This window comes from Nomascus leucogenys, chromosome 6, assembly GCF_006542625.1.
Source record: "Nomascus leucogenys isolate Asia chromosome 6, Asia_NLE_v1, whole genome shotgun sequence".
In the NCBI taxonomy this organism is placed as follows: domain Eukaryota; kingdom Metazoa; phylum Chordata; class Mammalia; order Primates; family Hylobatidae; genus Nomascus; species Nomascus leucogenys.
Window position 1 is genome coordinate 109,183,723 of NC_044386.1, and position 16,052 is coordinate 109,199,774.

At 40.3% G+C, this 16,052-nt stretch overlaps 1 protein-coding gene across 1 annotated transcript in view; it reads left to right on the plus strand.

Moving 5' to 3' along the window:
* Positions 1–16,052, plus strand: part of IQGAP1 (IQ motif containing GTPase activating protein 1) — a 112,849-nt gene that overhangs the window by 46,128 nt on the left and 50,669 nt on the right. Inside the window, exons 6-11 of the mRNA XM_003268502.3 lie at positions 4,883–4,950; positions 6,051–6,164; positions 7,043–7,221; positions 9,298–9,382; positions 12,053–12,216; positions 13,036–13,120. Of these exons, the coding sequence (XP_003268550.1) occupies positions 4,883–4,950; positions 6,051–6,164; positions 7,043–7,221; positions 9,298–9,382; positions 12,053–12,216; positions 13,036–13,120 (695 nt within the window). The remainder of the gene's footprint in view (positions 1–4,882; positions 4,951–6,050; positions 6,165–7,042; positions 7,222–9,297; positions 9,383–12,052; positions 12,217–13,035; positions 13,121–16,052) is intronic.

Consider the following 16,052-nt stretch of genomic DNA (forward strand, 5'->3'; position numbering starts at 1 on the left):
GGTAAATTTGGAATGTGACTTAATTTTCAGGTCCCCAGAATACTAAATTAAATTGGAAGGAAAAGATACAAGTCTAGAAGGATGGTGGGATGGCATATTAGTAGATGCTTATACAGGTTGAATATCCCTTATCTGAAATGCTTGGGACCAGAAGTGTTTTGGATTTTGAAGTATTTGCATTATCCTTACCAGTTGTGCATGCCAAATCTGAAATGCAGAATGCTCCAATTATAGCATTGAGGGTCATGTTGGTGCTCAAAAATTTTTAGATTCTGGAGCATTTTGGATTTTGGATTTTCAGATTTGGTATACTCAACCTGTGGTACAGTAGTGTAGTATTTTAGCAGATTTACTTGATGGCCACAGGACTAAAGGAGAAGATGGCAGAGCAAGTGGGACATGAGTGAGATTTTTGCTTGGGCTGCACTTCTTATATGGCATCCTCTATGTGTGCTTGCTAAGTGTTAATTACATTGGAGTAGGTATATAATACTGATCTATAAGAAGACTATTGTCTCCAGTTTCTTGATCAAACATGTACTAGATCTGTGGTATCATTGGAATCAGTGTGAAACATACAAAAGAATGAATATAGCTGAGAACTTGTGGATCTCGTGTTGAGAATGTAGCAATTTCAAATATGTGTCTGAGGCTGGGTAGGTACAGTGGCTCACACCTGTAATCCCAGTGCTTTGGGAGACCAAGGTGGGAGGATTGCTTGAAGCCAGGAGTTAGAGACCCTCCTGGGCAATGTAGCGAGACCCCATTTCTATAAGAAATAAAAAAATTAGCTGGGCATGGTGGCATACACCTGTAGTCCTAGCTACTCTGGAGGCTGAGGTGGGAGGATCACTTAACCCCAGGAGTTTGAGGCTGCAGTGAGCTATGATTGTCCTACTGCACTCCAGCCTGGATGACAGAGCGAGACTCTGTCTCTAAAAAACAAAACAAAACATTACCAAATATGTGTGTCTGAGTGCAGATCAGATTAATTCTGAGTATTGTGTTTGGCTTAGTGTTGCATGGGATTTGTCCATGTTGATAATCTTGTGAAGGCCTTTCCTGCAATGGACATCGGAAGGTGGAAGCAGAATTCCTCTCTGCTAGTTGTGTAGCCACTACTCTGCAGTGTAACCTGGGTTCCAGGCCTTCAAATTCTCTGTAGTAGAGCCTAAAGAATTAACTATGCCTTCCTAGTGGTAGAGTCAGAATGAGAAAGAGAGGAAGTCTGCTGTTGTTTTCCATTTCTCTTGAATATGCAGTCTGGGCTTAGAAAGTATATATAGAGCAGTGTGTTTCGTGATTTATGGTTTCTTTTTTATGGTGTTTTTCCTGAAGGGTGGATTGGCAACATTTGATAATATATAGGAAGTATTTATAATTGCTGAGAGTGTCTTCTTTTATGACAAAACACAACCATATTCAAAGCAGGTTCCTCACCTTGCTGTATTGGATAAGGCTCCATCTCCCTTTGGATCAACAGTGACAGAAAAGTACTACCTCTCTGTATCCTCCCTGCTTGCCTTTTTTTGTTTTCTCTAAAGTCTTGATTGGCATTATTCCAGAGATAGTCACTGTACTTTAATCATACTAAATTACTTTTGTAGATAACATTCCACTCTCAGATAAGACCCCAGTTTTCCATTCTCAAAATACTTGTATACTTTCTTCCTGTTTCCCCTGTTCTGTTATTCTAATAACTGATTTGGGGGTTAAAGAGGTCCATAATCTCTTATCCTAAATTAAAACCCTAAACTATCTGAAAATTGATTTTAAGTTTGGTGTAAGCTCATTTGTCTCCTTAGTATGATTATGTTTGTGTGTTTCTCTGCGGAAAGTAATGTATTGGATTGGGGATGCTGCCCCAGGGCTTGCTGGGGATACTTTATAATACCATATACACTGTAAATAGAAATACACTTTCTAATATCTGAGAAACTCATCATTCAGACATATCTGGCTCCAAGAATTTGGATAAGGGACTGTGGACCTGTAGTAGATTCTGTTTCCTAATTACCTGCTGTGTTTCAGGGTCTTTATTAATAATCTTTGAGATTGGCATAGTGACTTCTAGGTTACTCACCATTCACAGAAAAGATAATTAGAATCCAGATAGGTTAACATAGCTTCCTTCTGCCCATTGCTACAAAGTACAGCTTAAGTAGGAAATAAGAAAAATAAATTGAAGCGCAGTTACAGGCTGACGCATTATAGGTGCCTAACAGTATATTTGTAGAAGTAGGCATGGGAGAGCAGGAGCAAAGATTGGAAAGTGCTGTTCACCATTAGGGTTTATAAGTTTCAGTGTGAAGCTAAGTACTTTTGATTGTGGGTAAGAGGACTTAACTGGCCATTTTGAATCCATTCTTAGCTCCAGTATCTCCATAAAATACTCGTAATAATTAAAGAGAGTTAAAAGAAAGATGGTGCCCACGTCTGCTTTTTATATCAGCCAGTGATACGGTTGTAGCACCTTTAATTTACCATTGAAAGACATTAAAAGCCAATTCAGTGTTCTTGGTACTGTGAAAGCAACTGTATTAGTCCGTTCCTGTACTGCTATAAAGAAATACCTGGGACTGGGTAATTCATAAAGAAAAGAGGTTTAATTGGCTTAAGGTTCCGCAGCCTGTACAGGAAGCATGGCTGGGGAGACCTCAGGAAACTTACAATCATGGCAGAAGACAAAGAGGAAGCAGTCACATCTTACATGGCAGGAACAAGAGGAAGAGAGAGGTGGGGAGGTGCTTACATACTTTTAAAAAACCAAATCTAGCGATAACTCACTCACTGTAAGGAGAACAGCACCAAGGGGGATATCTGCCCCCATTGATCCAATCACCTCTCACCAGGCCCCCACCTGGGGATTACAATTTGACATGAGATTTGGACAGGGACACAGTCCCAAACCATATCAGCAACATTCTTGAACTTTCTTAAAATTTCTTGTTCCCTATTTCCAAGTAGGAATAAATGAGAAAGAAATTCTTGGAGAAAAATATTCTCTTAATTAAGAATGCAGATGTCATGTATTAGTGAGAAAAATATATAAGGAAACATATTACATGTATAAAAAGTTATTAGTTATTTTGCTTTGGAATTTCTTTTTTAAAGAGGCAGAGTTCTTACTATTTTGCCTAGGCTGGAACGCAGAAGTGTGATCTTGACTCATTGTAACAACCTCCCAGGCACAAGCTATCCTCCTGCCTTACCCTCCCAAATAGCTAGGACTACAGGCATGCACCACCATACCTGGCTAATTAAAAAAATTTTTTTGTAGAGACAAGGTCTTGCTATGTTGCTCAAGCTGTTTTGAATTCCTGACCTCAAGCTATCCTCCTGCCTCTCCTTCTCAAAGTACTGGAATTACAGGTGTGAGCCACTACACCCAGTCTGGAGAATTTTTTGAATACATTTAAAATCTTCTGAGAGAGGCGCTTTATATATCCATCTTGAGTGTTTTACCTGAAAGAAAAGCATTTAATCATATATATATGACTTATACTTGCACTTCTCTGAGAAAATGATTAGCTTCTGTGGATGTATAAATTCTAGTGTGTTTTGAGAATACTTGATTTATTTTTTTGTTTTTCTATTATACATCTGGGTTTATTAAATACAATTTAAATTTTGATCAATTCTGTGATTGCAGTGTACATGATGCGTGTTTGTATTTAGATGATATTGAGGTTTATAGATTATTTACAAAAACTGTATACCACTTTAAGTTTCTATGATTTATTTCTTATATATTTCTTATTTCCCTGCTTACTTTAAACGGTCAATGTCTTGCTTTTGTCAATATCTGTAAAATACCCTTCTGATCTCTTCTAATTTATTGGTTCTGATCAGCTAGGGCTTTAGAATCCACTTAACACCGGCTTATGGACATTAATTTATCCGTCTATCCATCTGTCAAATATTGATTAATGTTTATTAATATATGCTAGGCTCTGGGTAGACATTAGTGAATGAGCCCTGTATTGTCCCTGCTTTCATGAAGCTTAGAGTCTAGTTGATTATTTTTTAAGTTTAAGAAGTAAAAATAATTTTCACCAACCTGATAAAGTAAAAATACATGGAATATTCTTTATCTAAAACTGTTAAATTACCTGGATTAAACTTTTCCATCAGTAATATGAATTCAGTTTGAGATTTGCCATCTGAATCATTTTTATGAAGCTTTTCTAAAATGTCTTGTTATTTAAAACTTATTGATTACAGGAAAGCAAACAAATGAAGAGACACTTCACATTATATTAACGTTAATGTTAACATCTTTTTTTTTTTTGAGACGGAGTCTCTCGCTGTTGTCCAGGCTGGAGTACAGTGGTGTGATCTCGGCTCACTGCAGCCTTTGCCTCCCAGGTTCAAGCGATTCTCCTGCCTCAGTCTCCTGAATAACTGGGATTACAGGCACATGCCACCACACCTGGCTAATTTTTGTATTTTTAGTAGAGACAGGGTTTTGCCATGTTGGCCAGGCTGGTCTCGAGCTCCTGATCTCGGGTGATCCGCCCACCTCAGCCTCCCAAAGTGCTGGGATTACAGGCATGAGCCACTGTGCCTGGCCATGAACATCTAATTATACGTTGAGTTTGTGCCAGAACCTGGACTTGAATTTGTGCCTACTGATTTCTCCCAGTCCAGTGCTCTTTGCATTGTGTTATGTGACTTTTTAGGACAATGTTGTCATTTAAACTAAAAAAAAAAAACTCTGAGGTAAATAGAGTATTGTAACTACAAAGGAGACTGTTGTGGGTACTGGGAGACTCAGTGTTCAGAATGCTTCTATTTTATTCTTCATGCTGATTTTCCCCTTTTAAGGGTGGCAGCTAGGCACAGCTGGGAGGCCTAACCTTTTGCATATTGTATCTTCTAGTTTGTACCTGTTCAAGCTAGGCCTGGCCCCTCAGATTCAAGACCTATATGGAAAGGTTGACTTCACAGGTAAGGAGTTACAGACTTGGCAGGAAATGCTTGAATTATGTGGAAATAGCCTGGAGAGCCAGCAGTACCAATTTTAAAGACCTAGGGCTTTAAGAATACTCTGGCAGTGGAGGTGAAAAAAATATGAATAATTTGCTTCTCTAATGTGGGGTAAAGAACACTAAACTTGGAATTTCAAGCTCTGTTCTCTCACTTATAATGTGAACATGATTAGTGAGTCTCAGTTTTCTTATATGTAAATTGGGGATAACATTAACATATGTAAAACATATAATAATGTTAACACATAACCTTAAATGTTTGGGTATGTTGAAAAAAGCTTTATAACTATCTTTCCCTTTCCATTCTATCAAGCATCTGTTGTGGGCAAAGCAAGAGGGAGAGTGGGGAGTGAGATGACACAAAGATGCCAATTTAGTAATTTTAAAATTTAAGCTTATTTGGGTGGGTGTTTCTATGTGTATTTGCTATAGCCAGATGCTTGAAGAGATGAGGGGTTGGGGAGGAAAAGGGCAGTGGTAATATTGTTTAAGGGTAAGATAGATTCAAGTCTTTCAAAGTGGTGATTATTTTGTAGGCCTGAAAGTTTAAAAATTGGTAAGAAAGTTTTTGTCCATGATATTTTTTCCTTCCAGGGAAGTTATTCACCAGACCTGGGGAAAGGACCAGACCTTACATGTTTTCTTTATCATTTGGCTTTCTGCCTTAGAAATGAAATTGTTGAATAGCAGCTAATGATTGTAAAGACTGAGATAACTGACTTAGTCTGTGATTCACTTATTGTTGAGCTCACATTAAAGCTGTTCCATTTGTAAGTTCATTGTAGGAAATGCCATAAGTAGCAATTTTGAAAAACTATTTCCTGTAGGACCTTCTCACTTTATAGTTATTTTTGATGCCCTTGATAATAATAATGTTTGACTGCATTTTATATACCAGTTACTGTGTTAAGTGCTTTCCATACATTGTATCTTTACCTTCTAAAACCTTAAAAGGTAAATGCCATTTTATCCCATTGCATAGTTGAGGAATATGTTCCCTTCTCTTGGTTATGGAAAGGTGCTTAGCTTGATTGACTGGTTATTAATTCCCTCCTGTAGAAGAAGAAATCAACAACATGAAGACTGAGTTGGAGAAGTATGGCATCCAGATGCCTGCCTTTAGCAAGATTGGGGGCATCCTGGCTAATGAACTGTCAGTGGATGAAGCCGCATGTAAGAAGAGAGAAATCTCATGGGTTCAACTGGGATTGTTGCCACCATTTCCAATAATTAATTCTATAGTGATGATCTAGGACATTATGAATCTTGCTAGCAAGTTTAAGTCCACAGATGTAGTTGTAAACACATAGTCTTCCATGCTGTTGTTATTTGGAAATACGTGATTAATTCTGATTAAAGTGAAAGCATTTAGAAAGGAAATCCTGGCTGGGTGCGGTGGCTCATGCCTGTAATCCAAGCACTCTGGGAGGCGGAGGCAGGCGGATCACCTGAGGTCAGGAGTTCAAGACCAGCCTGGCCATGCGAAACCCCGTCTCTACTAAAAATACAAAAATTTAGCTGGGCATGGTGGTGTGTGCCTGTAATCCCAGCTACTCGGGAGGCTGAGGTAGGAGAATCACTTGAACCCAAGAGGCGGAGGTTGCAGTGAGCCGAGATCACGCCATTGCATTCCAGACTGGGCAACAAGAGTGAAACTCTGTCTCAAAAAAAAAAAAAAAAAGAAAGGAAGTCCTGCATTTCCGTGGCTCATTGAGTTTCTTATTGTTTTATGGTGTTTACTTGGTAATTAAGGCAAATATCTCCAGAGGAAGTGCTCCTTGCAAGGCTCTCTTATGAGTATTTCTCTGTGAGATTCCAAATTCACCATCCCAAACATGGATCACTGGATCACAGATGGAGCTGTGGCTTTGCATACTGTAAGGAAGAGGCTAGGCTCATAGCCTGGCCCAGGGAGCCAGTCTTCGAACCCCAGTTGTTATTTCTCTGTGAAAAGGAGCCTCTATCTCTATTGGGGGGTGCAGTGTTGTTTTCTATTGTGATATACATCCTGTAATCTATATAATCTCAGTGTTTTTGTTGTTTTTTTTTAGTACATGCTGCTGTTATTGCTATTAATGAAGCTATTGACCGTAGAATTCCAGCCGACACATTTGCAGCTTTGAAAAATCCCAATGCCATGCTTGTAAATCTTGAAGAGCCCTTGGCATCCACTTACCAGGATATACTTTACCAGGCTAAGCAGGACAAAATGACAAATGCTAAAAACAGGGTAAATGCAACATCTATTCAAATTAATTTATATTATTCCATCATTTGATATGGCTCCAGTTTAAACATCAATTTTATTGAGATGCAGTTTACATACAACAAAATTCACCGAATTTTAAATGTACAGTTTGAGTTTTGACAAATATATGTGATCATTTAACCATCACCCCCAAAAAGTTCCTTAGTGCACTTTTGCAGTCAGTTTCCACCTCACCCACACCCTTGAGCCCAGGCAACTACCAGTCTGTTTTCTGTTGCTGCCATTGACCTTTTTAAGAATTTTATACAAATGGAATGATGCAGTATCTAATCTTTTGGTGTGAGACTCCTTTTTGACCTCTGCTTCTTGAATTTTATATAAATAAAATTCTAGAGCATAGCCATTAAAATTAATAGTGCCCTTTGGAAAGATTATCTCTAAATATTAACATAGTCTTTCCTCTTTCCCAGATTCTCTGGGGTAAAATGTTTTTGTACAATTGTTATGCGTATGTGGAAGTTAAATGATTCTGACTTTGAAAAAACTGAATCTAAGGATCTCATTTAAGACTTCACACAGGCGGCCGGGCATGGTGGCTCACGCCTGTAATCCCAGCACTTTGGGAGGCCGAGGTGGGCGAATCACGAGGTCAGGAGATCAAGACCATCCTGGCTAACACGGTGAAACCCCGTCTCTACTAAACATACAAAAAATTAGCCAGGCATGGTAGCAGGTGCCTGTAGTCCCAGCTACTCGGGAGGCTGAGGCAGGAGAATGGTGGGAACCTGGGAGGCAGAGCTTGCAGTGAGCCGAGATCACGCCATTGCACTCCAGCCTGGGCGACAGAGCGAGACTCCGTCTCAAAAAAAAAAAAAAAAAGACTTCACACAGGCTGGTCATGGAGGCTAATGCCTGTAATCCCAGCACTTTGGGACACCGAGGCACGTGTAACACCTGAGGTCAGGAGTTTGAGACCAGCCTGGCCAACATGGTGAAATCCCATCTATACTAAAAGTCCAAAAATTAGCCTGGTGTTGTGATGGGCTTTTGTAATCCCAGCTACTTGGGAGGCTGAGGCAGGAGAATCGCTTGAACCTGGGAGGTGGAGGCTGCAGTGAGCCAAGATCGCACCAGCCAGGAGACAGAGTGAGACTCCGTCTCAGGGAAAAAAAAAACACACAAAAAAACTTCACACAAATTTATCGTGGTTGATGACAAAACAACCTGCTCTCAGAACATTCTTTGTATCTCTTATCATAGAGCAGGGATTTCAATTTCCCAGTTAGGTGCCAAACTGGCCTGCAGGCAAGTAGCTGCTGCCATGCCCCTGCCTACGTCACCAGTGAGACTCCAAGATTGTGGTTCTGTATGTGCCCATTCTGCTCAGATCTGAGGCAAGGATGTGCTGCCTCTAATCCCAGCACTTTGGGAGGCCAAGGCGGGCAGATCACTTGAGGTCAGGAGTTCGAGACCAGCCTGGCCAATATGGTGAAACCCCCTCTCTACTAAAAATACCAAAAAAATTAACTGGGCATGATAGTGCATGCCTATAGTCCCAGCCACTCAGGAGACTGAAGCAAGAGAATCACGTGAACCCAGGAGGCAGAGTTTGTAATGAGCCAAGATGGTGCCATTGCACTGCAGCCTGGGTGACAGAGCGAGACTCTATCTCAAAAAAAAAGACAGAGTCTCGCTCAGTCGCCCAGGCTGGAGTGCAGTGGTACAGTCATAACTCACTGCAGCCTTGAACTTCTGGGCAAAGCAATCTTCCTGTCACAGCCTCCTGAGTAGCTAGGACTACAGGCATGTGCCACCACATTGGGCTAATTAAAAAAAAAAAATCTTGTAGAGATGGGGTCTCGCTGTGTTGCCCAGGCTGATCTCAAACTCTTGGCTTCAAGCCATCTTCCCACCTTGGCCTTCCAAAGCACTGGGATTACAGGCATGAGTTACTGTGCCTGCTTTGTTCTTTATAAAGGGTCTTAAGCTACACCCATATTCTTGGTAGTGTTATGGTGCAGGAGGAGCACAGGTGTATTTATGTGGTCTTCTTAGACGCCTTAAGCTAACTTAATTACGCTTTTTACTCATCCTCAGACGGAAAACTCAGAGAGAGAAAGAGATGTTTATGAGGAGCTGCTCACGCAAGCTGAAATTCAAGGCAATATAAACAAAGTCAATAGTAAGTATGTTCTTGAGTCAAGCACTTTAATGGATATTATAATGTGAATGTTGATCTATTCTGGGACTTATAACGTAGTTTAATTTACTTGCTTTAGACATTCGTGGATTTGTTTAGCAATAATTGCTTATTAACAATCTTTTGTGTTTCTATGCCTCCGTATTAATTATTTATCTTCAGTCAGCCCCTTGTTCCTACACTGAAAGTAGCGTCATAGTAGTCTTTTTGGCTACAGTTTCACTCTTTCACCCTATTACATGCTTTTAAATATTATTTTCCTGGCCAGGCACAGTGGCTGATTAATCCCAGCACTTACATATCTGTAATCCCAGGACTTTGGGAGGCTAAGGCGGGTGGATCACCTGAGGTCAGGAGTTTGAGACCAGCCTAGCCAATATGGTGAAACCCCATCTCTACTAAAAATACAAAAATTAGCCGGGCATGGTGGCGTGCTCCTGTAGTCCCAGCTACTCGGGAGGCTGAGGCAGGACAATCGCTTGAACCTGGGAGGCACAGGTTGCAGTGAGCTGAGATGGTGCCAGTGTACTCCAGACTGGGCAACAGTGAGACTCTGTCTCAAAAAAAAATTATTTTTCTATTTTTTTAAAGTAACATATTTTTGTTTTTCCTTTAAAGAATAATGCAAGCTGTCTAGAAATAAAAAATCACAAAAATTAGACTCCTTCACTTAGCAATAATCATCACTTAGAAATAATCATTACTGGCATTTTTTTGTATGTCCTTCAAAACTGTGTGTGTGTATGTGTGTGTGTGTGTGTATATATATGTGTGTGTGTATATATATGTGTGTGTATATATATATATGTGTGTGTGTATATATATATATATTTTTGTGTATATATATATGTGTGTGTGTATATATATATATATATATACATATATATGTGTGTGTGTATATATATATATATTTTTTTTTTTTCTTTAAGAGACAGAGTTATACTCTGTTGTTTAGGCTGCAGTTGTGATTATGGTTTACTGCAGCCTCAAACTCCTGGGCTCAAGCCATCCTTCTCCTTCAAATTCCCTAGTAGCTAGGACTACAGTCATGTGCTGCCACACCCAGCTAATTTTTTAAATTTTTTTGAAGAGACAGAGTCTCGCTCTATTGCCCAGGTTGGTCTCAAATTCCTGATCTCAAGTGATCCTGCCACCTTGGCCTCCCAAAGTGCTGGGATTACAGACGTGAGCCACCTTGCCTAGCCTCCAAAACATATTTAAACAAAAATGAGATTATACTTTTAATATTGACTGTTATATATGTGTTACTTTTGGGAAATTAATTTATTGAAATTATCATTTTGTCACTACTCTGCTAAAGAACTCACAATGACTACTTCATACTTGCCAGAAAAATGCAGATCCGTAGCCTAGTGAAGTTCTTTATGCAATATTTCATGCATACAGCAATTTGTAGAAGCTCATTAGGCCGGGCGCGGTGGCTCGCGCTTGTAATCCCAGCACTTTGGGAGGCCGAGGCGGGCGGATCACGAGGTCAGGAGATCGAGACCATCCTGGCTAACGTGGTAAAACCCTGTCTCTACTAAAAACACAAAAAATTAGCCGGGCGTGGTGGCGGGCGCCTGTAGTCCCAGCTACTCAGGAGGCTGAGGCAAGAGAATGGCGTTAACCCAGGAGGTGGAGCTTGCAGTGAGCCGAGATTGCACCACTGCACCCCAGCCTGGGCAACAGCGCAAGACTCTGTCTCAAAAAAAAAAAAAGTAATTATGATTCCTTAGTGGCTATCATTTCTGAAATCAGAAATTATCTTATTCTGTCTTTCAGGCTAAGAATACCTTTTTGGTTGTTTTTACAATATATAAAGTGCTTTTATGTATATGATTTTATTTAATCTTAAAAATATTCCTATGAGGGAAGGTATCTTCATTATCATTTTCAGATGAAGGAACATCTGGGTTTTCATTGTCATGTATTGTATTATAGAGCTTGTGTGACCTCAGGTTCTATGATTAGAAGAGAGAATGTGGAAAGGGGGAAGATGACCCCTTTCACTCTGCACAGGTTGGACCACCCTTGATATCTGGGCACTGACTGTTGTGGGTGGAGTGTGTTCAGGAAGTATCAGGGTAATGAGAGGATTCAAAATGATGCTATGTAAGACATGGTTAAAGGAAATAAGGCTGCTAGTAAGGCATTTGCTGTCATAGGGAGGAGCAGTGGAATGTATTCAGTGTGAACTTTAGGGTTGGAGCTTTAAAAATATTTTTGAAACAAAATTGTCCAAAGATGTAGTAAATGGCCATGGGAGATACTTTCTCCTGTTTGGTAGTCTGTAAGTATAATCTGGACAACTACTTGGCATTTTAAGGGAATTTAAGCGTCATGTTGGTCTGGATTGGTGGCTCCATATTGGTGCTGAGCTGTCTACATTTGGAAGTTTTTAAGTAGGCTGGGAGTGCGGCCCGGGAATCTGTATGAAATCCGATGAACAGCTTGTTGGGAACCCCTGGACTTGATGACTCTGAGGTTCTTTTCCATTCCCAAGATCTTATGCTTCTGAGAACCACAGAGTAAAGGCTCTCTGAGTTATATTTCCTTATCTGGGACTGAGATTGGTTTTGGGGAAGGAAAACTATTCTAGGCTGTTCTGTTAACATAGTCCTTTCATAAGCTTTTGCCTTTTTTCCTCAGCATTTTCTGCATTAGCAAATATCGACCTGGCTTTAGAACAAGGAGATGCACTGGCCTTGTTCAAGGCTCTACAGTCACCAGCCCTGGGTCTTCGAGGACTACAGCAACAGAATAGCGACTGGTACTTGAAGCAGCTGCTGAGTGATAAACAGCAGAAGAGACAGGTAAACATAATCTGGATTGAAGCTGCAAGAGTTTGTATATATCCATTCGAATCCCATGCTGTCATTTAAAGATATGTATGCTGCCTTTGTTTTTCCCCGTAATACAGCTTTTTCCTCTGCATATAAATTAGTTTAAAAAAAAATCCTCAGGTAAAATACACATTGTCTTCAGCTCACTTTTGCTTTTAGAGCTATGAATCCTCTTTTAAAATAAACAGACAATACCCACCCATCCCCATTCTAACCACTCCTTCACTTCAGCTGTCTCTCTCTCCAACTAAAAGACAATGGGGAAAACTGAATATTTTTGCATTCTTACGTCAGGAATTTGCACTTTAAAAAAAACTGCACCTTGTTAGTTTGCTCTGGCCAACACTGGAAAAGTACTTATTGTGCAGTCAGGGTAGATTGTGTGGGATTGTATTTTGTGGGGGTTTTTTTTTTTAAGAACAAACATGAGGGGCTTTCTTTTTTGTCTAAATAAGGGCAAGTACACATTTTACAAATATCCAGCATACGCTGGTCAAAGTAAGTAGCATTAACGTGCTTAAATTCTGCAAACACGTTTTCCTTAGAACGTTTTGAGGCTTTTCATGTAATATGTTTAAGAATGTACTGGTATCTGTAAAGTCACTCTACCCCAGCTTTGACAAAGGCATTTGGCTCTAGCTGGGGCTGCCACCTTGGCTGCATGTAGCCTGAGCTGTCACTTATGACTATGGCTCTCTGTCCCTAGTGCTGCTTTTGAGAGATGAGAACCTTAAGGCCTTGAATCATAGGAATGAGTAATCTTTACATAATTTTCTTTGCTTTTCTCAGAGTGGTCAGACTGACCCCCTGCAGAAGGAAGAGCTGCAGTCTGGAGTGGATGCTGCAAACAGTGCTGCCCAGCAGTATCAGAGAAGTAAGAGTCCATTGAAATAGTATGGGAGGAAAGTTGTGGCTTTGTGTTATTGAAGGGTCTGAGGTTAGCTTCTGTCACCCTCATCCCCCACCCTGAGCCTACTAGCCATAACCAACTGCCAGGTACTTTTGGTGGCAGGAGGCTTCCTCCAGTTTGTTGTTGTGGTGGTTTTAATTGCTATGTAATAGTTGTACATATTTTGAGGGTACATGTGTTTTGTTTTTTAAACCAACCAAGAAGCACTGACACCAACCAAGAAGCACTGACGTATGATATTTTGACCCATGCCTACAATGTGTAATGATCAAATCAGGGTAATTGGAATATTTGTCACCTAACACATTTATCTTTTGTTGATGTTGGGAACATTCCAGTTCTTCTGTTTTGAACTATACATTATTGTTAACTATCGTCATCCTACTGTGCTATCTAACACTAGACCTATTCCTTTTATCTGATGGTTATTTTATACCCATTAGCCAACCTCTCTATCTCCTCCTCCCCACTACCCTTCCCAGCTTCTGGGAACCACCAGTCAACTCTACCTCCGTGAGATCCACTTTTTTAGCTCCCATATATAAGTGAGATCAGGAGGTATTTGCCTTTTTGTGTCTGGCTTATTTCACTTAACATAATGACCTTCAGTTTTTATGGCTGAATAATATTCCCTTATGTGTATACACTACTTTTTTTTTTTTTAACCATTTATTCGTTGATGGACACTTAGGTTGATTTCATATCTTGGCTATTGTGAATACAGCTGCAATAAACATGGGAGTGCTGATTTCCTTTCTTTTGGCCATATACCTAGCAATGGGATTGCTGAATCATATGTAGTTTTATTTTAATTTTTTGAGGACTCTCCATACTGTTTTCCATAGTGGCTATAGTAATTTACATTCCCATCAACAGTGTATGAGGCCTTTCTCTGCAGCCTTCCGAGCATTTGTTATTTTTTGTCTTTGATAAAAGCCATTTTAGTTGGAGTAAGAAAGTGTCTCATTGTGGTTTTGATGTGTATTTCCCTGATGATTAATGATGTTGAGCATTTTTTCATATGCCTGTTGGCCATTTGTGTGTCTTCTTTTGATAAAAGTCTATTCAGCTTATTTGCCCATGTAAAAATTGGATTATTTGTGGGGTTTTTTTTTTTTTTTTGGCTGTTTGAATTTCTTATATATTCTGGTTATTGTTCTCTTCTCAGATGGATCGTTTGCAAATATTTTCTCCCATTCTATATGTTGTCTCTTCACTTTGTTGTTGGTTTCCTTTGCTGCGCAGAAGCTCTTTAGCTTGACATAGTCCCGTTTGTCTATTTTTGCTTTCGTTGCTTATGCTTTTAAGGTCTTAGCTAAATGGCTTTGCTCAGACCAGTGTCCTGAAGCATTTCCCCAATGTTTTCTTCCAGTCGTTTCATAGTTTCAGGTCTTAGATTTAAGTCTTTAATCTATTTTGATTTATTTTTGTATATGATGAGAGATAGGGATCTAGCTTTATTCTTCTGCATATGGTTATCCAGTTTTCTCAACACCATTTATTGAAGAGACTATCTGTCTCAGCCCATTTTATGTTGCTATGAAGGAATACTTGAGGCGGGGTAATTTATTAGCTCACAGCTCTGCAGGCTGTACAAGAAGCAAGGCACCAGCATCTGCTCGGCTTCTGGTGAGGGCTTTTGTGCTGCATCACAATATGAAGGAGAAGATCAAAGGGCAAGTGGGCTCATGTGAAGAGAGACCAATCCCCAGGGTAGTGAGTAGGGGTCCTGGCTTTATAACAACCCATTCTAATGAGATCTAATCCATTCTCCCCAAGAACCAATCCAATCTTGCCAGAGCTCACTACCATGAGAATGGCACGAAGCCATTGATGAGACATTTGCTCCTGTGACCCACACAGCTCCCACTAGGCCCTGCCTCCCAACACCACCACACTGGGGATCAAGTTTCTTCCTTTTTTTTTTTTCATACCCTCAGGATGATGTCAGGGATCAAATTTCAACGTGAGATTTGGTAGGGACAAATAAACCAATCCAAACCATAGCACTGTGTTTTCCCTAACGTGTGTTCTTGGTGCTTTTGTCAAAAAATGTTCTGCTCATGGCTGTAAATGTGTGGCTTTGTTTCTGAGTTCTCTGGTGTTCCATTGGTCTGTGTGCCTTTTTTTTTTTTTTTTTTTTTTTTTTTTTTTTGAGATGGAGTCTCACTCTGTTGCCTGGCTGGAGTGCAGTGGCACAATTTCAGCTCACTGCAACCTCCGACTCCCTGGTTCGAGTGATTCTCCACTCTCAGGCTCCCGAGGAGCTGGGATTACAGGCACGTGCCACCACACCCAGCTAATTTTTGTATTTTTAGTAGAGACGGGGTTTCACCATGTTGACCAGGATGATCTCAATCTCTTGACCTCGTGATCCACCTGCTTTGGCCTCCCAAAGTGCTGGGATTACAAGTGTGGGCCACCGTGCCTGGCCAAGTTACTCCAGTTTTAAAGGTAGAACTGGAGTCAATATAGGCTCACTTTGGCTCGCACACACTTCATGGTGTGTTAGGGAAATATCTGGAGGAGTTGTGACTTAAGGGATTGCTAAGATTTGGATGGTGAAAGAGGAGAGAAAAGAACGTTCCTAGTGTAGGACAATGAGGGAAAAAGGAGGTGGGAGCCGAAGTACCGGTAGTGAAAGACGTCTTTGAGGAATGGTGGTTAGAATACAAATTTTGTAAACGTTTTGGGCTGAGTTGTGTAAGATCAAGGGGTGGAAAGATTGTAGAAAGCTTTGAATGGTAGCTTAAGGAGCCAGGCAGTAGGAGAAGGAAGAGGTGGTTTAGGTGGGAAGTAGTGGTAGCATATAGGATGAATTGAACGGGAAGAAAATAGAGATGAGGAGAACACTTAGGAGGCTGCTTTTCGAAGAAAACGTCTTTATTGAGATATG